We start from the raw sequence: 22,340 nt of genomic DNA, 5'->3' as shown, positions 1-22,340 counted from the left end.
ACGGACGCTGCGGTATGGCATTAGCTCACCATGGTCCAGTTGAGCTAATAAAATCAAACCAAACCTTTATCATATTTATGATTATATTCATAATAATAAGCTTGTTTCAAATGATTTTATCAGACGCAAAACCAGAAGGATAATTCGACAGCAATAACTCCACATCATTTGGTTTATAGGGTTTGGCGTGCTATTAAAAGCTAACATTCTGTTAAAAGACTCATCGTTTTACGTAATCTATTCATTCAAAAAAACTTACAAGTCCTATAAGCGTGGGCGCTATATAAATATCAAGCTTTTGACGTCCAGGTTTGAAATAAATTAAAATAGACCCTATTTCGTCATTAACAACGTAAACATATTTTTTTGAACAAAGCTCTATCACGTGACCTAGGGCGTACATGGATGCATTCATTGTGTTGTGCATATATAAAGGACGTCTCAAATACCCAACAGCGGAGTGAAAAAGGAAAATTCAAGGTCTGCAAACGCTCCGAACAAGGAAAAGGTAAGGTGTTCAATTTTATATTTTACACGTATAAGCGAACAAATTACATGACTACTGGCTTTGACACGAAACAAGGCAATGTATCTCGATACTTCAATGTTCAACTTATAACTTTTGCCTTAAATTGCTTTTTTATCACTCTTTCGGCTTGTTTATGCAAAGAAAACATCTTTCGGATTCATTCAACGTTAATATTTACTGGCTTTGGTGGCGACACTAAGTTTACTGGTCTATTTATTCTGGGAATGTATTTCATTTCTCAGCTTCTGATTTCAGCTAATATATCCGTTTGAATCTGAATTGCTATACATTTTGCCTGCTAAACTTACCCTTATCGATACCTGTTAATGCTTCTTGTTAACTTGTTGATCGAGCCAGTTAGATGTTCTACCACTCTATCACTGTCTGGCCTTAAAATCGTCGCTTGTTTCTTGGAGCTTGTCACTGCTACGGATGTTTGTTTGGAAATAATTGTGTCCACCTCATTGCTTTAAACAGTGCAAAATTTGTGTACATTTTGTGATGGTACTCATATTTGTTATGACGTTCTTACAAGGTCTTGGAATGTCACTGTCAGTAACGTTCGAAAATTGTATTGTTTTCTGTTTCGATGTAACTATACAAGTGGTGGCTGTTATTGTGGTTGTGCCTTCTGACGACTAAGAAAGGCAGAGCTCAAATAACCTTCAAAAGTAAAAATATCTGCAAGTTGGTTTGGTTTAATTTTATTTCGTTTAACGTCTTATTAACAGCTAATGTCATTAACTATACTGGAGAATGTTATGAATAATACGTTACTATCATGTAAATTATTACTCCGCAAGCAGTAATCAACAAGATAATGCTGGACTCTTAGAATTGCTTAAATGAACTTAACGTGTCGTTAATTCCTTTAGCCACGAAACGGAAGTACATACCTATCAGTCGGCGTAGCGGACAAATATAACAAAAACAAAAGTTTAACTTACAGGAGCCAACGAACCACATCAAGGGGGTATCATAACCAAATCTTTCCTACCCATCTTTAGTAATATGATGCACATCCTACTGAAAGAAAATAGAAAGCTTGGGATTAACGAACACCATTCGTGCACGGTATAAATCAACCGGACAAATTGATGCATAGGCAAGCCTTATTGTTAAATAGCACATGGTTTATAAACAGATAGGTGTCGTTACATCGCTGACGTCATGAACCTTTATTAACATGAACAACTATTTGTTAGAGGGCGGTTTTTTTTGTAATTATGTCGGCAATGCTTACTTCATGGTTAATTGTAGTGAACTAGCATTTTTGCAATGCGAGTGCTTTATAAACCCGTTAATAAATGGCTCACTAATTGTGTTTTTCTGTATATCTAAATTGAAGAGTTTTGCAGTCTATAAATTACAGGTGGATAAATAGTCTTTTCCATCAGTAGAGGGTTGAGATATAAAATTCTTCTGGTAGAGTGTTCGAATTGTATTCTCACTGGTCACCCTTGCAGGTCGGGAATATATAAAGAATACACCTCTGGTAGATGGTTAATTAGTTAATTGCTTAATGGCAAAAACAACGGTGAAGTCATATCGAGCCTGACAACAATGATAAGGTTAGCGACCCTGTAATAAATAGATAACTTTGGTGATTCTAAGCTCATTTCTAGAGGATATCCTCGAGTTGAAAATAGTTTAATAGAGCTTGTTGATGATGTTTCGGATGCAATGCTAGCATTGTTTCCTTTGGGAATACACTTGTTGCTAGAATAGATAATAATTATGTCCATTAATCTACACATCACTGATGAACTACAAGCGTCAAACAATAGAATAGTGAATCACTCCATTATGCAAGGTGTCAGAAAACACATCTAGTATGAATTTTGATTTTACGTCCTTTTCACAGTATGTATTGTATGCTTCCATATGTGTATGTCTGCTGGATTCCAACTCATTGTAATACTCGCAACATGTGAAAAGTAATCTAACAACGGCGTTGTAACTGAATGATCGACTGTATGTTAGTTGTCCGCTGTAGTATTTATTCATTTGGAAGACGAAAAGAATGAAAATGACAATTTAAAAATCGTTGATAACACATCTGAAATTATACTTTTACGATAACATATCCTATGCTTTTTATATTTACAAAATGTAGTAACTGTTGGTGTTCGCTATTTTGAACATTGTTTTAAATGTCAAGGTGTTATAATAAAGCTTTCTTATCCCAACACGTTACTGGCTATTGATTACATCGTTGCCTTTTTCCCAGACATGATGCTGTCGGCTAAAACTGCCGTGCTGGTGATATGTTGTCTTACCCTTGGCAACGTGATGACGAAAATGACATCGGATATCTACCGGGAGTTGGAGGAAGTCTTGGAAGATTTGAATGAGGAGACGAGAGGGGAAAATGCGGAGGAATCGGAGTTGTCTTCTGACACATTGGATGAGGATAGTGTTGACGTCGCGACGAGAAGCGGTTATAAGATTACTCTCGCTGTAAAGCTCGCCTTAATCAAAGCAAAGAAATTGCTCGAGGAGGAGTTCGTGATACGAAATCGCCATTTTACATCCGGTATGTGCCCGTTTTATTGCAAGTATTTGTTTATATAACAGCGCATTATATTTGCTCTAGGAATGATCAGCATGTTTAGTCAGGATCGTTATACAACGTTCAAAATGAGTTTTCTGCAGTAGGGCCTATATCGGTCACCTGGATAATAAAGCAACCATGGGAAATTATTCGTATTACATAAAATCCCTACCGAAAGGTGGTTTTTAAAGATTTAAACCTCAAGTTATTCCCTAATGGGCCCCGAAACTCTGCACCCAGAGGGGCCACACCATCTGTTCATATAAAATCTAGTCCCCTTGGCCCAAGGATGATTGAGGTCAAATTTTGTAGACTTAAACCTTGAATTTCCATCTTGGCCCTACCCCTCAGTACCCACAAGGGCAACACGTTCCGTTTTTGCAAAATCGAATCACCTTTGCCACAGAAAACTTCAAGCCAAATTTTGATAAAATCCCTCCAATGCTACAGAAGCCCGAGAATGTTCCTGTACAAAATTAAGATAAAATCCCTCTAACCCGAAATTGATTTGTCAAGGTTTTTCTTCTATTTGCCCCCGCTCTTCTGCCCCAGGGGGCCACACTAACTGTTTATTCAAAATTGAGTGATGTTTCCCTAAGGATGCTCCAGACTAAGTTTAGTCAAAATCTCCTATGCCGTTCAGGACCAGTAGCGTTTTAAAGGAAACGTTAATAACAAAAATAGGGGGACTCACTTGCTAACAACTAGATTAATTTCATACGACACTTTCGATTGATTGATCAATGTATTGTCCTACTGTTTAACGTCGTCGACTCCTGATCACGACACCATGTCTTTAAACAGGAAAATTAAACCGTTATTGTTTTCCTTTACCTGTTCCACCCAGTTTTCAACCATGCATGTTTAGTCACTCATCGCGGGCGGCAGGTCTTGCGCAAAATGTCAACAATTATTATGGTGGATCCTTAGCGTCTGCGTGGTCGAGACCAAATTTGCATATATTCTTTCCGGAGCTGTTTTCGTTTCAAATGAAATGGCGACGACTAAGCTGAAGCTGAATATAGTTGCCGAGCAAGTAATAGGATTGAGATTGTTCTGTTTGTTCTCTAGAGTAGCCGCCGAGTCCAGTACCTAATTTTCCCCCTTTAATTCATACAGGCTCTCACTAACAATTTTCATGTCCTTGAAGAAAGAACAATGTAGCCTTTTGAAGCATTCCGAAATATCCGAAAAGCTCTCACACTTATAGTCTTGGACTGGGGGTTGACTTGCCTCCATAGTTGACATGTTGCTTGTATATTGGTAAGCGCACGAGCGAATGACACGTATACGGCCTTTGCATGTGCGTGTACAGGTACATGCTATAAATAGCGTGCTTGTCACAAATTGACGAGGTAATTTGTCTAAACCAAATATAATTACAGTTCACTAACAACTAATAGACTCAGAAGTCGTCATTTGAGTGTTCTGCAGCATCAAAATCATGGGAGTCAAATTTCAATAAAACAGTAGTAAAATCGAAATATACGGCTCGCTCAGGTCGTCATACCGGAAGTCTGAACAAGCATGGGGGTCCAGACCCCATTGCCTATCCCACATGGGCAAACGCTCAACATTAAGGTCATACTTGAGATATTGCCAAGCAAGGCACTAAGAAACAAATGGTTTTCAGAACTATATAAAGATCCCTAATGTTGAAATGGGGGCAGCAGATGGGGTGGGAGGGGCGCATTTGTCACCTTTTACTACATGAAGTGGGATGCAACAGGTATATTTTTCCTTGCTCATGCACAAAATGGGGATCAAGAAAGGGAAAGTTCAGTAGAAAGAAGTCCCTGTCGGTCATGTTTTTAGTAAAGATCGTGTATAGCCGCTGAAGTAGAAGTCCCTGTCGGTCATGTTGTTAGTAAAGATCGTGTAAAGCCGCTGAAGTAGAAGTCCCTGTCGGTCATGTGGTTAGCAAAGATCCTGTGAAGCCGCTGAAATAGAAGTCCCTGTCGGTCATGTTGTTAGTGAAGATCGTGTAAAGCCGCTGAAGTAGAAGTCCCTGTCGGTCATGTTGTTAGTAACGATCGTGGAAAGCCGCTGAAGAAGAAGTCCCTGTCGGTCATGTTGTTAATAAAGATCGTGTAAAGCCGCTGAAGTAAAAGTCCCTGTCGGTCATGTTGTTAGTAAAGATCGTGTAAAGCCGCTGAAGTAGAAGTCCCTGTCGGTCATGTTGTTAGTAAAGATCGTGTAAAGCCGCTGAAGTAGAAGTCCCTGTCGGTCATGTTGTTAGTAAAGATCGTGTAAAGCCGCTGAAGTAGAAGTCCCTGTCGGTCATGTTGTTAGTAAAGATCGTGTAAAGCCGCTGAAGTAGAAGTCCCTGTCGGTCATGTTGTTAGTAAAGATCGTGTAAAGCCGCTTAAGTAGAAGTCCCTGTCGGTCATGTAGTTAGTAAAGATCGTGTAAAGCCGCTTAAGTAGAAGTCCCTGTCGGTCATGTAGTTAGTAAAGATCGTGTAAAGCCGCTTAAGTAGAAGTCCCTGTCGGTCATGTAGTTAGTAAAGATCGTGTAAAGCCGCTTAAGTAGAAGTCCCTGTCGGTCATGTAGTTAGTAAAGATCGTGTAAAGCCGCTTAAGTAGAAGTCCCTGTCGGTCATGTAGTTAGTTAAGATCGTGTAAAGCCGCTGAAGTAGAAGTCCCTGTCGGTCATGTTGTTAGTAAAGATCGTGTAAAGATCATGTAAAGCCGCTGAAGTAGAAGCTTTAAGGTGCCCATGATTTTAGCTTCATTTGAAAACAAAAAACACCCAGGTATATTGCGCATGATACCCTTCTAACATTTGAAAAAGTATATGAGCTAGCAAGAAGGTAGTTAGTTATATCTTTACTCCTTCTTATTATACACTATAAATAGCTGTATAACGAATGTGAATTTTTCTCAGGTATCGACTTTCCCCCAGGCGGATCATCTGCTGCATCGATGGCTGGTCTGAACGACATGGTGTACGGCACAGAGGGAGAACGTGAGGAGAACAGAACTCTGATAGCTCTGTTTGCTACGGAAATACTTTTAGGACCGTGAGTAGTAAACTTACATCCAGTATTTTATACTACCATTTTTAAGGACTTTGGTATGTCCCGGCCTTGGGTCAGAGCCCATTGCCTACCTCACCTAGTTAAACGTTTAACATTTAACAAGTAAAAAATGAGGTGTTAACAAGCAAGGCTCAAGGGAAAATACAAAGATCCCAAATATTGCAATGGGTGCAGACTTTTTATTTTGGTCTTTTATTTGTCCCCAAGTATGGACATGAAAGTCCACAACTCTGCAGGGGTTCCTACATAAGTCGCCTCTTGGGATATATGCAGTTGGTAACAGGTGTATTCTTTTCTCGATCCCCGACCTGCAGGGGGTGAAACATGGGTTTTTTTGTAGCGAGAGGACAGAAATCAAGAGGCACAATGGCTTTAGTAGTAACCTGAATGAAGCTATGAATGAAACACGATGAAGATCTAACTTCACATCAACGAGATTTATGGATTTATGGTCTAATGGGCCATTAGACCTCATAGCAGTCATCTTGAATGCCGATAAAAAAGCAGACCTTGGAATATATCATATTCCGCCAATGTATAACATATACAAATAATAACAAACATGGAGTTATTTGTCAAACAGATGCTAGAGCACCAAAGTCGAATTTCATTATAAAGTATATCCCTCCGTAACATTTTACGAATTTTAGATTATTTATATGTAAACTGATAATGTATATTGCGAGGTTGTTCTATTTTTGTATACATAATTCGAATTCTGTGTATAACCTTTGTATTTTGGCATTCCTGTAAAAAAGATGTTTTCAATTATATAAACTACATGCATGTTTGTGTATGCCTGTATCAACAAACATGTTCTGTTCGACAGCGGTAAATTCCGGTCCCTCAGCAGGCTTCGGAGGAGTCGAAGTGTGAAAAAGGTGTTCAGGGCTGTAGAGGGAGACAACTGCGATAGCTGGAATCGTCCAGTGTGTAACATCGATTGCAAAATAGATGCTGACTCGCCTTTCAGGAGAATCAATGGCACCTGTAACAATTTAAAGCATCCGAAATGGGGTTCAACCGGGACGCCCCAGGTTCGTCTTTTAAATGCAGAATACGAAGATGGTAGGTAATTCTTTACATTTCAATTCCATTATTATCAAGGATTTAATATGAAAGTTGCATTTACTTTACATTCATATCGGAACAGATGTCTGTGTTCCCTGATTATTTTAACTTCAAGTGCATACATGATTTGTCACAATGAACATTGAGTTCAACGCCAAAACTTCAATAAAAATATAAAAAGCGTTGTGGATCGAGACTGACACTAAACATTACATAATTAAGATTCTACATGTCTCCACGAATTATATGATAAAATAAATAACTATACGTAGAAGAACACTGGTAATTCTAGTTTTAGGTTAATCTTTCGAAAGAATTGCTTCGCACAAGAAACACGACATTATTGATATATCGGATCGGACATTGGATCCGTACACCATCTGTTAGCACAATGGTGTTTTCGTCTTTAAGGGATCGGTGGCGTACGGACGACTGGCAAGAATCACTTTAACCTACCAAGTCCCAGGACGGTATCCAGAACAGTGTTACGAAACGAGAGTGACCTCCAGACACCCGATGACCCAACCAGAAGTGTAATGGTGACGGTGTGGGGTCAGTTTCTGGACCACGACCTCACGGAAACCCCTATGACTAAAGGTATGGGTATATTATTGACAACTCCTACAAAGGAATAATGTAAGACTAACACTTAAGTAAACATGAAATCGTTGTTTTTTTTATTATGAATGTTGATAAACCTTGCAGATAACTGAAAAGCACATAGTCAGGGCAGATAAACCTTCAGTAAAAAAATGTAATCAATGCATAAGATATTTAATAAAACGAGGTCCTTGAAGGTTCATCAGATCTACAGAAGGTGATATGTTACTTAAATCTTGTTTTGTCACATGTTTGCCACTATGACAGATAATATGGTATAAGAATTGCATAACTAAACGCAAAGTTGTAGGGGGCAGGGAGACTGTTACCAAAGGGACCAAGGAGACCATCGGAAATCTGCATGTGAAATTTGACACAAATCCCTCAAGCACTTTCTGATGAATAGCGATAACTAGAAATTCAAGATGCCCAACTGTCGGTCACGTTTGCTTCCCGATCGTTCCCAAATACAATATGAATTACTAGAGAGCATACGGAACTTTCATTTCAAATTTCGGAAAGATCCCTCTGGTTCCGGCACACATGAATGCATACATAACACACATGGAGGCACGTCCTGAAATGACCTTAGCTTTTGATTGGTTTGGTTTGGTTTAGTATTGTTAAACGTCCTATCAACAGCTATGGTCATTTAAGGACGGCCTTCCAAGATACACGCGTGTAGTGTATGCGTGTGTGTTTTGGGAGGCTGCGATATGTTCGTGTTTGTCTCCTTGTGATAGCGCGGAACTGATGCCGACTTTATAGTGCTACCTCACTAACAGATACTGCCGGAAACGCCAAGCAGGACACCCCACCCGGTCACATTAAACTGACAACGGGCGAACCAGTCGCCCCATCCTAAATTGCTGAGCGTTAAGCAGGAGTAGAAACTACCATTGTTACAGACTCTGGTATGTCTCGGCCAGGGGCCAGAACCCAAAGCCTTCCGCACAGGGGCGAATACTCAACTAAAGGCCAAAAGTTGAGGCATTGTCAAGGTAGACATTAGGAAAACGAAAATTGTTTAGACGTTTAAGATTTGAATAGCTCAGTCTAACAAACGGGCATAACAAGAGAGGTTAATGCAGTCTCTCCAATTAACATGTGGTATTACAATCAGTACTCATGAAATGTAAGTATTGATTGACTCAATGTTTTTACAGGTAGAAATGGCACCAACGTGGGCTGTTGTTCGCTGTCTAGTACGGAGAGAGCAATGAGGTTAGTTATTGTTATTGTTGTTGTATTGCTTAACGGCCTATCGACAATTTGAGTCATATAGGCCCAAACAACAAAATGTAAAATAACATTCACACAAAATGAATACATGAACACCATAAACAAAAGGTTAAAAGGTAAAACATGTCAAAATAAATCAATATCAAATGAATTGTTTATGATATGTATCATATCTTACTATAGAGGTTAATTGAATGTAAATAATCATAAACTATTGCACAGAAACTGTATCAAATAAACGTTTTATAGAGGGTACATTATAAAATCTGTCACGTATTTGTTTGAAATCATCGCATTCAAATATACTGTGTTTGACTAATTGGTAGAGCACATGCATGACAGTACGGTTGGTCTTCCTTATCTCAAATTTTATGCTTCGAAGGACCCAGTGTGCTACTATTGAAATTGAACCCGGCGACCCCGTCTACACTAGAGATTGTATGGACCTAGTGCGTTCCTTACCGATCAGGGAAAACCCATGTCTTCCAGGTATGTAATTCAACAGTCTCAACACCCTTACTGATCGAAAGGGGACCCATTTAAACAAGGTACTACTCGAGCGGTGCACTCGTACAGATTTAAAGGGGCCCTATTTTCTCCAAGCTATTTTAACATCCTATTTAACAGCAAATATCACCACAGGAGTTTAGAGTGCTACCTCACTTAAAGACCATGCCGAAGGCACCCATCACAGTATTCAATCTGGTCTCATTATACCCATAACAGGTTACATGTATGCAGTGGATATCTATAGAACTTATCCACAAACCTGTCGTCAAATTCAGGGGAAAAGGTTACTTCATGACAATATTATATTGCAAACAATGTTTATGATGCGATTCTTAGTTAAGTTGCGGGTCGTGCATTACTGTTTAACACTTATTCCATCTGTCGATTGGTCAACAATCTGATGACCAATCAAGTACAAAAACAGATAAGGACCACGCCCATCGACATTTAAGAAACGGAATATTGACAAGACATACAGCACGCTATATGATGTAAGAAAGCGCTTACATCGCTGTTCACATATACACAGCCACAAAGAGAAAACATTTCTCGCGATAGAGTAATAGATCATTAAAAATCTCGACCAGGCAGAGCTTAGATAAAATGAAAGGTCTGGACTAGGCCCATAAACCACACATAAAGACAAACGTGTACATCTGATTGTCAAACATCAAATTGAACAAACTGCCATGATCCCTATCATGCCGAATATGCATATATATGCCTGTAGATCGATTGCCATCTTGTATTTAGGGGTAAGAGAACAAGTGAACGCCATCACATCCTTCGTTGATGGATCCCAGGTGTATGGTTCTGAGGAGGCTCTTGCCCAGGAACTTCGCGCGGGGACAGATGGTAAGATTAAGTTCTGTACATTTTTGCGGTCATCATAAAAATGTAAACGAAGTATTTGCAACTGAAATTTCGATACAATATTGCATTTCCTGGATTATATACTTGATTTCATTTTTTTCATACTGTAGGTCTGATGAAAGTCGAGGGTGATAACCTGTTACCGGCAAATGACAAGTCTACCTGCCTATTAAGGAATGTTAATGACCATTGTCAGTTAGCTGGTAAGATTACTATATCCCACTGTATCTTAAGAGGCAAATGCTTTTTTCGTATGCTTCTTTTATTTAAGAGACATTGAAGAAACCAATACCAATCTACTTACCAAATTTGAAAAGGGATCTCTTTTCTTTTCTGAATTTCCTTTTATTAATGGAACGGATGTACATTGTTCATCGGTGCTCTAGTTTTCAGATTGTTTGTTAGTTTTTAATTGTTGCACAGCCCATCGACAAACCAATAAGGTCATTTAGGACCAAACAACACTGTGAAGATAGAAGTGCAGTTACATCAAACTAAAAACCAACAATCAAATTAAAAATCTCTGTGTGTTAACTGATATTTAATTAACCATGTATTAGTCCTTTCCAATTTGACCTGTCGTGCAACCCTACTCTTGTCTAAAGCATATGACAATACATGAAAATAATTGTGTTCAATACACTTTCGGCTTGTTTTATATGTGATACTTTTGCTTTCATTTATGGTATCATTCATTATAACCGTTTTTTGTGTGCGAATTGTTAAAATCAACAATCCATATCTACAAGCAAATACACACAGAAATACACGCATTACTGATCAATCTTACAATCGAGCGTAGCACAATTCAATGTGTATCTGAATGCAACACGAAATTCTTAATTTGTCTTTCATCTTTTGTATTATCTGTGATTAGGTGACGTGCGTGTGAACGAGAACCCTCACCTTGGAGCCATACACATTGCCTTCGTACGATACCACAATATTCTGGCCAAACGTTTCAAGGCTCTTGGCCTTGCTGACGACGAAGAGATATACCAGAGGACCAGGAAGATCATCGGGGCAATTATGCAGCATGTGACATACGCAGTGTGGCTACCTGATGTGATCGGGGACAATGCTATGAGAAGATTCCAACTCACCTTAGACGACACAGATCCATACGAGTAAGACACATTGGCATTGTTGTGTTGACGATGGAAACAAATCGGATCATTTAACAAGTCTTAAAGTAACAGAAACCGCTTCAAATGACCATCTAGCTACCATATAGCCCAAAGGATTCGTCAAAAAGCGTTAATATAAATTTCAACCAATCAGAAGCGAGTTTTGTTTTTTCTATGTATTGCTTGACAACCTATTGACAATTAAGGTCAACTTAAAGAACTTAAAACATGTAAGTACCATACATGTTTCAAGAACAGTGCTTTGAAGGACTCATAAAAGAAAATATTCGTCTCTCTTTCGGATTCTTGTAACATATTTATGTCGGTCAACACCTCGAATTGAACTTGTTTCACCATCTTGACTGATTTAAAGAGGTTGCAAAGACGAACAGATACTATATTAATTGAACGTTTTTTTTTTAAATATTACACTTTTATGATATGGCTTATGTATTCATTTCATGGCAGTTCTATAACAGTAAGAATCTTCATTGAATCTTACAGAAAAGACGTGGACCCGTCCGGTATCAACGAATTCAGTACGGCAGCCATGCGATACGGCCACACACTAGTTTCCCAAAACTTGCTCCAACTGAACGAGGGCTTTATGATCACAAATGACTCGGATCGACTCGATAATCACTTCTTCAGACCAGACATAATCTCCGACAGTACGCAATTGCAAAATCTGGCCCGCTGGATGGTCTCCTTGTCGTGCAAGAAGAGAGACGCGTATGTATTGACTAAATAAGTGCTCAATATATAAGTGCAACAATTATGTATAGCAGAAAACAAACTTCGTTGCTTGCGGGGGTTATCATCGGTGTTTTTTCTTTAAATGACCTAGTTGAAGTATTTTTTAATGAGAATTTCTTTCCATGATTGTGTAGATATCAAGGGATACTGGACTTTGGGCGTCTTCTTAATAACTCTTCTTTTTCAGATTTTTTGTCCAATCGATACACGAAAATTTGTTCGTTCAAAAAGTTGGAGATGGGCTTGACCTTAGTTCACTTAACATACAGAGAGGCCGCGAACATGGGCTGCCAGGCTACACGAAATACAGAAGACTGTGTGGCTTACGTGTACCAACATCCTTTTCGAAACTGAGAGACCATACCCCATGGTTCCGAACAAAACTGAAGGAAGTTTACAAGTACGTATCTTTTACACTAATGATATGGTACAAATATCTGCGATTTTTGTTTTTGCATCGTCTTACGGTCGGCCCATCGACAGATTAAGCTATAATCAGAATCATATAAGATTGCGGAATTGACATTCACAACACAGAACACAAAACAGGTCACGCGTTGTTTAAAATTGGCGAATTAAATAATAAAAAGGTGAACTGTCAACTGTTAGGAATTGTCGTCTTGATCGGGTATTTATCAAGTAAATCTCCTGACTTCGTTTGTATTACAATTTCAAATAACGGGGCAAGTTATAGTTTTTTAATCTATTTTTTTCATATGTACATATGGGCACATAGCCGATGAGTTTTATTTCCAACATATATTTTATCTCTTCTTTCATGTAGTTACAGAATGTCCACAAGTTGACAGAAGATTTTGTTTGAGCATATATAACTCGAATTTGATAACGAGCAAAATATATGGGCGATTCACGGGCTGTTATTAAGGTTTCAGACAGAATTTTTCAGAAAATTACATAAACAAAATTTAATATTCTAGTTGGAAAACAAAGTAAGCTCCCATCGTTATTATCTAGAAAAATCCGACGTTATCTTTAAAGAAAGTTTCGGTAATAATTTCATTCCTATTCTATCAACGGCGAAAGTCTGGTTAGTTTTATTTATTTTAAAAAAAACTAGAATTATAATCTGACAACATATATAACTTTGCATCACACCTCATCACACTGTTTATTGATACATTATCGGGCCGTATGACGTAATACTAGCGCAGTTTTCTTTACCGTCAGCTGTGAAGCCACCCCAAGAGCATTGCTTTTATGCTAATTTAAATGAACATTATCATTTTATTAATTTAAATAAACATTCAACATAATTGTATGAATGTTAAATATAAATTAACTTGTTTGAAATAAGACGTTATAGCATATTAACTGTGATTTCCTACAAATCTAATTTTTATAATGGTACTTCATTGATAAGCTGTTCTCACTGATACATTTTCCTCACGCTCTCTCAATTGCATTTTCTTCATGGTTAAGTGAAGAAAAACAGCTTTACTTTTATTCGTACTTCCATAGATAACTAAAATGCTTTTTAAATGTAGATAAAATGAATGGCCTGGCGATTCTTGATAAATAAGTCCAGAAACCCAATGTTGTTATAACTTCATAAACGATGAAAACAAATTAAATCCAGTATTAAATATGACGACACGTTATCAATATAATGTTATTTAAGTTATATGATGACCTGTTTAGTGTTGAATGGCCGTTAGGCAACTAATACTATTAAAAATAATGCTTATCTACTTCAATCATCATAAATATAGGAGTCATCATATGGAATGAAAAAAACATCTTTCAAAAAGCAGTACCCCCATTTACCTGCAGGGAAATGGATCACATTGACATGCTTGTCTATAAAGCCCCAATCGATTTTACTGTGACATATATATTAACTACTATGACCGTTATTTAGTGAAACTAAAAAGACCGATATGAAAGATTACTGTGACGTTTCCCCTGTCTATAGTGAAGTAAATGAAATTGCCTGTTTGCTAGTTGAGAAACCAAATTCCAAGAATGATTACCGTTTGATCTGTATAAAGGGATGTGGAAGACATTGACCTGTTTGTCGGTGCGATGACAGAGAATTCCGTCGATGATGCCCACATAAGTAGCACCTTCGCTTGTCTGCTGGGATTGCAGTTCCGGGCCCTTAAAAGAGGCGACCGCTTCTGGTTTGAGCGCCCTCTGCCTCAAGGAATGTCGCAAGGTAATTGTAATTGTATTGTTTAACGGCCCATCGACAATTTGAGTCATTTAGGGCCAAACAACAATGTAAAAAATAGACATTCACAGAAAATGAATACATGAAAACTAGAAAACAAAGGTTAAAATGTGTCAAAGATGTCAAATTATATCAATAGCAAACGTATTATTTATGAAATATATCATATCTTATTATAGAGATTAATTGAATAAAAATAATCATAGATTGATTGGACAGAAACTATATCAAATAAACGTTTCATAGAGGGTGTAATGTAACATTTGCCACGTATTTGTTTAAAATCAGCGCATTCAATTATAAAGTGTTTGACTGTAAATAGTTGATCGTATGCATGATAATAAGGTTGGTCTTCCTTATGTCAAATGTAACTATGTGTGATGAAGGTATGGCCTATGCGCATTCGGGAGAGAAAAACTTCCTCTCTGAGGTCTGCTCTACCTTTTGCACTTAAACCCACATGATGTTGAACTGAAAACTATTTATTGTTTGTTTCTTCAGACCTATTATTTTGCCAATTCGTTTTATTAAAATTCGCTATTGAAGGTTTAAAATCAGAATAAGACAGTTTAATATCTTTCGTATTGAGGTTAAGTGCTGCCTTAGCAGTTCTATTCTACTTTTTCATTTCCATTTATTCCGACATCGCCAGGTAAAATGCACCATTATCTCTTCAACAAGTAACGTGTTTAAATTATGAGCACGTATTTGTCAATGCTTATGAATGCCGTCTTCTGCCTTGTACGATCTGAATGTTTAAGTTACTGGCGGCATCAGATCTGCGCTACCGCAAGGAAGCCGCAATCATACATACACGCATGCATGCATGCATATACATCACACTCATGGAAGCATATCCCGAACGGATTCTATCTGTTTTTAGGATATTAAAAAATATAACCAAATGCCGTGTTTCACCTGCCTAATCAGCACAAAAAAGTAACACTTACATCGGATACTTGCCGACGAGGACACATGTATGTACTTCATCAGTTTTGTGTTATAGGCTTATTTTTCTCTCTATTTTTTCAGCTCAGAGAGATAACATCAAATCATTGCCATTGGCTAAGATTATGTGTGAAGTATTTGGCATACAAAGAATCCAGGAAAACATCTTCGAAATACCAAGGTGAGTATTGCAGATTATATTTGCCAATCTTAATGCAGCACATAGAAAAGTTTAATAGGATATGGGCTTAGAAAAAACTTGCAATTATGTTAATGGTATACCCAACAAATTGATAGTTGCCAAAACATTTTATCGAAAGAAGACTTCCATTGGACACAATTATATAGTAAAACGGAACACACTGTAGATGTTAACTGGGACCTGGTGTTTAACTGTAATTCAGCATGATGCATGACAAAAACATTACAAGTAAAACACCAACTGTCAGGCTTTTTGACACAAGTACAGTATGATCAGATACAAATCAACAATATAAGAACGCGATGTCCGTGCGAATTTAAGATCTTAGTTACTATTGGAACGGTAGTAAAACATAGGTCTGTCCGTAAACACGTATCTATTTCTGTTGAACTATACTAAGAATATCGTTAATTTTTATTTTTATATAATTACATGTTAAACGATAAATTGTAAAATAAATATCCTCGCTATTTTATATTTAGGTGGGTTTTTTTATCGATTAAGAATACTATCACAATTAATTTTATATTTTCATTTTATTTCTGTCATATTTACCGTAAACGTCATTCGCATCTTAATAAATTCCTGTGATATTTTTGATGAGTCAACCATTATTTAAAACCGATTTCTCCTGAACTTTTTCTGAGCAAATTTCACCCAAACTTAGTAGACATTTTTGCCTGACCGCCATTTTACAATTTTGATAATTATCCAAGTGATTAAAAATCGAGCTATTATCAGTTAATCATTAAACAACTATATCTCATTATACCTTTAGTTTAAAAGTACACCTTTTGAAATTAAATAGAAATAAATAAAGGGATTTTTGTTCAGTTATTAAGAAAAATGTCAACTGTTTTTCGTCAGGGTTCAACGGTGAAAAGTGATACATTGAAAATTGTCTGAACCAAACTTCGTACAAGTATTCCCCAAAGGACCCTTACTTACTGTTGATAATATTTAAAGGCTTTCAAAAATTACTTCATGACTTCCACGAGCACTGATTGGTTAATAATAAAACTATATATCGTTACCGCCTGTAGTCCCAAGGTTGATCTTTGAATGTGATGTAGACATGGGGTGGATAAAACTCACCTTCACACCTTTATTCAAAATATATCAACTTCAAGTTTAATGATTCAAAAAGTTTAACATATTGGCAACGAACAGAGAAATGCTAGGCAGATGTCTATCACCATTTCTAGTTTTTTTTTATTTGTTTTGTTTGTGTGAATATTAAACTTTGGTGAGCGAAAACTAGGATGTTACAAGTGATCAGATATAGCGCGATGTGTGCGAATATTGAACTTACTAGATACATGATACAAATGTTTGCTACAAATGTCACAAGAGTAGCTTGATGTGCAAAACTGTTAATTTAGCAATAGAACGTTTGGTTGAACGAAATAAATTCAAATCAACTACAATATGTTAAGATTACGTTTTGTTTCTGTTAAAGGTTAAACGAATTCAAGGCATGTTCTGATCTGCCCGACATCAACGTCGACCTCTGGATGTAATGCTTTAAGGAATAGGTTTTCTTTTTCAGCAAAACGGACATAACTATCAACTGACATACTTGTATTATTTCTTTTCTTCCTTCCAAACAGCATGTTAATGTAAACTTCTGTAAACATTTAACAGTTTTTTGTCAATAAATAACACTTTTGCATAATTTTTGCTTTGTGTTTGTATTGTTGTAAGTCATTAAGAGCAAAACAACGATGTAAAATAAGAACCTCGCAGAAATGAATTCATTTAACTAGAAATACAAAACTTTAAAAGGTGTCACAAATACATCAACTACGATGGCCGACAAGAGCCTGGCAAAAAGATTTGAATTTTCATATCTTTTTGTACCACGGTACACTTTTACATGGTACACACATATTTGAATTGTCATAACTTTGTGTACCATATAAATGTGTACCGTGGTACAAAAAGATATGAAAATTCATATCTTTTTGTCAGGCTCTTGTCGGCCATCGTAATACGAATCAACAGAGACCGAATTAGTAGTAAAATAACATATCTAATTATAAAGATCAATTGAGTGTAAATAATCGTATATTAATTGCACAGAAGCTGTATGAAAAAAACCTTTTCATAGACTGTACATAGAATCTGTGACCTATTTGTTTTAAATCAATGCATTTAATCATAAACTGGTTAACAACACTGGTCCTTAAAACTACTGCACTCCCAATCTGTGTTTGTAAACTGCTCGAAGGAATGATCAAGTGTAGGCTGATAGGGTTTTTAAATTGAAATGAAATAAAATAATATCACCACTTCAGAGTGGTTTTAGTTCAAGAAAGGGTACAAACGACCATTTGGTTAGACTTCAATCCTTTGTGTCTGGGGCTTCTCTAAAGAAGGAGCATTCAGTTGCTGTCTTTGATCTGAAAAGGCCTGCGACACAACGTAGTAATACGGAATCATGAAAGATCTGTATGAAACGGGAAGGAAAGGTAATATACTGATTTTTATTTCCATCTTCCTATCAAACCGATGATTTCAAGTACAGAATGAAACAACATTTTCTTACGTCTACGAACAGGAAATCGGCGTCCCAACAGGAGGTTTTCTTTCTGCAACACGTTTTAGGCAACATACACACTGATAAATATTTATGCACCAAACAACCCACAAGACAGAAACATGTTTTTTAAAAGAATCAATGAAGTTATAAAATCTGAAGCAAAAGGCTCTCTCATCATAGGGGGTGACTATAACGACACCTTAAAACAAATAGACAGAAAAACTAATATAAATAAACGAAACACAACTACCAACAGCTTAACACAGCTCATTAAACAAAATAAACTAACTGACATTTGGAGACAAATTAATCAAAACAAGTTACAATTTACATGGAAAAGAAAAAACGGGTCAGAGAAAAGTAGAATAGACTTCTGGTTAATTAACGAGGATATCAGGCCTATTGTTAATACATGTCACATAAGACCTGCAATTATAAAACATACAGATCACATGGCTATCTCGTTAAAATTAAACCTTACTAAACCAACAAGAGGTGGATCCTTCTGGAAAATGAATAATTCCTACCTAACAGATGATTAGTATATCAAAACAATAAAACAGGTTATTAATGAATACCGACATGCAATAGACAATGGTGTACTAGATATACAAGTAGGATGGGAGTTATGTAAATCCACAATTAAAGAAAAATCAAATGATTTCGGCATGAAGAAAAGTCTAGAAAGGAAAAACAAATTAAACCAACTAGAACGACAGCTAAAAATACTGAACGAACAGACTAACCACACTGATGATGAGGCTATGGAAAACAAAAGAACAGATCTAGAAAAACAAGTAGGAGACATCTACGAATTTAAAGCAAAAGGCACCCAAATAAGAGCGAAAGAAAATTGGGTAGAGAAGGGAGAAAAAAACAACAAATATTTTCTCCAATTAGAGAACAAACGACAGATAAGAAAAAGTATATCAAAATTGAATGTTGAGGATTAAACAATAACAAAAGAATCAGAAATTTTAAAAGCAGGGCATGATTTCTATAAAAAAAACTATACACCACACAATCTCCAGACCCCACCAAAGTAAACGATTATTTAAGCAAAACAGTGTTGGAAAATAAAATAAATAAAGACACAAGTAAACTATGCGACGGTCAACTCACAGTAAAAGAATGTACAGACGCTGTAAAATATGAAATTAAATAAATCACCAGGGCTAGATGGTATAACAGCAGAACTTTATAAAACTTTCTGGAATGAGCTTAAAGACATAGTTATACAATCACTAAATGCAGGTTATACAAAAACTTAATTATCAGCCTCACAACAACAGGGCGCAATAACACTCATATGTAAAAAAGGAAACCCAGAATTACTAGAAAACTGGAGACCGATCACACTATTAAATTTTGATTATAAAATAGCAGCGTATGTATTGGCAAAACGTCTTCAAAAAGTATTACCATCCATCATTAGCTGGGATCAACAAGGTTACTTAACAAATAGATATATCGGTTATAATATCCGTCGAACACAAGATATCATTGATTATGCAGACCAATTAAATATAGAGGGGGCAATCCTTTTCTTAGATTTCAAAAAAGCTTTCGACACATGTGAGTGGGACTTTATGGTTAGAACTTTAAAAACATTTGGATTTAATAACTCTTTCATCTCATGGATAAACACTTTGTATTCAAATAGTTCTAGTTGTATGTTAAACAATGGGTGGAAATCAAAAAAAAATTAAAATAGAAAGAGGCATAAGGCAGGGTTGTCCGGCCTCGGCTTCAATTTTCGTAGCCATAGTTGAAATCCTAGCCCTTAATATCCGCAATAACAACAATTTAAGAGGGATAAAAGTAAAGGGTTTTTTGAAAGAACAAAAAATAAGCTAGTTAGCAGATGACACCACCCTGTTTATAAGTTCACCACACCACATACCAATAGCGTTGCAAATAGTATTAAATTTTGGGGAGGTATCAGACTTAAAATTAAATAGAAACAAAACTGATGATCTTTGGATTGGAAAACTAAAAAATTCTAAAAGAAAGATAGGCGGAATAAACTGGCCAGAAGTACCAATAAAGTCACTAGGGATATATTTCAGTAACAAAAAAAAATGAATGTGAAAAGCTTAACTGGGATGGAAAAATTACAAATACAAAAACATGTCTTAATATGTGGAAAAGAAGAGATCTAACTTTTATTGGTAAAACAGTAATTATTAAAAGTATTATATTACCCAAATTTACATACCTTGTACAATCTTTGATAATTCCCAAAAAAGTAATAATAGAACTGGAGAAAACTATGTACAACTTCTTAGGGTCTGGGAAAAGAGAAAAAATTAAACGAAAAACCCTAATTGGACAAGTGGTATCTGGAGGGATAAACTTTCCAGACTTGGAAGCATATTTTACAAATCTAAAAATAAAGTGGGTCAAAACTCTAATAAAAGAAAACACTCTTGCGAACTGGAAAATCATACCAAACTACTATTTAAACAAATATGGGAAAGACCTGCTTATTTTTAAAATGAATCTAGACCAAATTAAATCTCTACCAAAAATAAAAGAAACACCATTATTTTATCAGGAAGTTATAAAAGCTTGGATTACACTGGGTGGAGGACAAACGAAAAATTATCTCAATCAGCTGGAAATAAGAAAACAACCAATATGGGGAAACAAACATATCAAAATCAAAAATAAAGTACTAATTTTTACTAACTGGATTAACTCAGGTATACTTCTAATTGATGATATTTTTGAGAATGGTTCCATCTCTCAAATAAAGATTTTATCAAACTTAAAAAACAAAAGAAACTGGATGTCAGAACTAACCCAATTAAAACAGGCTATACCGAAGGAATGGATGAATAAACTCAAACTTACACCCTACCCAACATTACACTACAGAACACAATTGAAAGTTTTAGACAGCACTACCGATAAAACAATCTCTATAGAACAGCTAAACAGCAAAACTTCCTACGGCATATTAATAAAACAGAAATTTATCAAACCCTATATATATGAAGCGTGGAATAAAACATTTGATACATCTATAAGAAAATCAAGATGGTCTGAAATATCAGAATTCATATTCAAGAAAATACACGATAATAGAATTGTTCAATTTAAATATAAACTTATTAATCAAATAGTTCCTACACAGCAACAACTTGAAAAATGGAAAATTTCAAACACGCCAAATTGTAAACATTGTGGGAAATGCGAAGACTACAATCATTACTTTGAAGAATGCTCCTAGTTAAAAACGTTCGGGGAAAAGATCAATTCAGCAATGTCAACATGTAAAATAAACAAAAGCAGAATGTTAGAATTTATAGTAATGGGAAACAACATCAGCGTCCCTATATATGAAACACCCAACATTATATATACACTAATAGGATACTCCATTTACAGAACATACCACATAAGTGAATGCAAAACCTTATCAATAAATGTTATAAATATATTGAAACAAGATCTGGAAAACTATTTATGGAAAACGAAATCAATAAAACAGAAAAAAGACCTGAACCTTTTTTCTTCTAGCATCTGATACACTAGTTAATATAATGATAACGAAATATTGTAGGCCAGAGTGTTTCTAGTATATACCTACTCATCATAGCGATCCACATTTCTACTTTCTGTTTAATCGTAACGAGTTCTGCGTCTTCACAGAAACAAATAAGCTGATCTTACAACACAGCTTCATCAATATCAACCCCCAAAAAACCTTTCACAATAGAAAATTCAAAACAAACATGTTAGGCATACTCGAATGATTTACAAGCACGTTTAGGACTGCCTTATATTACCACAGCGCGGCGTGTTTCCATCTTGCTACTATTAATACACACAGCCAAGGTCAAGGCCGACTTGTCCCGGAAGTGAGGCCCAGTACAGGGTAATCCACATGGAGGCGCGGCAAAGGGAGTGTATGCATATATGCATGTAAGGATAATTTGTACGGTAACTTTGAATGTAAGTAAAAATGTTAAATAAGGCAGTGAAAAAATAAAGAAATAATAATATAATTACTAGTAAGTATGAAAGAAAGTATGACAGCCCTCTCGTATGAGGACACATGATTGTGAAGATGCTGATCGCGGGGCTCCCCAACCTCGGCAGTATCCTAAATGTGCTGGGGAAGTAAAATGTTTGGAAAAAAAACAAACA

General features: G+C 36.3%; 1 protein-coding gene across 1 annotated transcript; it reads left to right on the top strand.

Moving 5' to 3' along the window:
- The first annotated feature begins 390 nt into the window (after positions 1-390).
- Positions 391-17,318, top strand: LOC110466141 (myeloperoxidase-like). The gene is made up of 15 exons (XM_021522516.1): positions 391-508; positions 2,760-3,065; positions 5,970-6,105; positions 6,953-7,191; positions 7,606-7,791; positions 8,961-9,018; positions 9,419-9,525; positions 10,300-10,401; positions 10,530-10,622; positions 11,297-11,546; positions 12,051-12,278; positions 12,490-12,702; positions 14,312-14,478; positions 15,526-15,622; positions 17,103-17,318. Exons 1-15 carry the CDS (start codon positions 406-408, stop codon positions 17,161-17,163), a joined length of 2,346 nt encoding a protein of 781 aa, XP_021378191.1. The 5' UTR covers positions 391-405; the 3' UTR covers positions 17,164-17,318.
- The last annotated feature ends 5,022 nt before the right edge of the window (positions 17,319-22,340 follow it).

Source organism: Mizuhopecten yessoensis, unplaced genomic scaffold (assembly GCF_002113885.1).
Source record: "Mizuhopecten yessoensis strain PY_sf001 unplaced genomic scaffold, ASM211388v2 scaffold213, whole genome shotgun sequence".
Lineage (NCBI taxonomy): Eukaryota > Metazoa > Mollusca > Bivalvia > Pectinida > Pectinidae > Mizuhopecten > Mizuhopecten yessoensis.
This window is presented reverse-complemented; position numbering and strand designations above follow the sequence as displayed.

Coding starts and splice junctions, on each gene's coding strand:
- LOC110466141 (XM_021522516.1), top strand. CDS start 406: ATGCATTCATTGTGTTGTGCATATATAAAGGACGTCTCAAATACCCAA. Junction 6,106..6,952: donor ACGGAAATACTTTTAGGACC/GTGAGTAGTAAA, acceptor TCTGTTCGACAG/CGGTAAATTCCGGTCCCTCA. Junction 14,479..15,525: donor GCCTCAAGGAATGTCGCAAG/GTAATTGTAATT, acceptor CTATTTTTTCAG/CTCAGAGAGATAACATCAAA.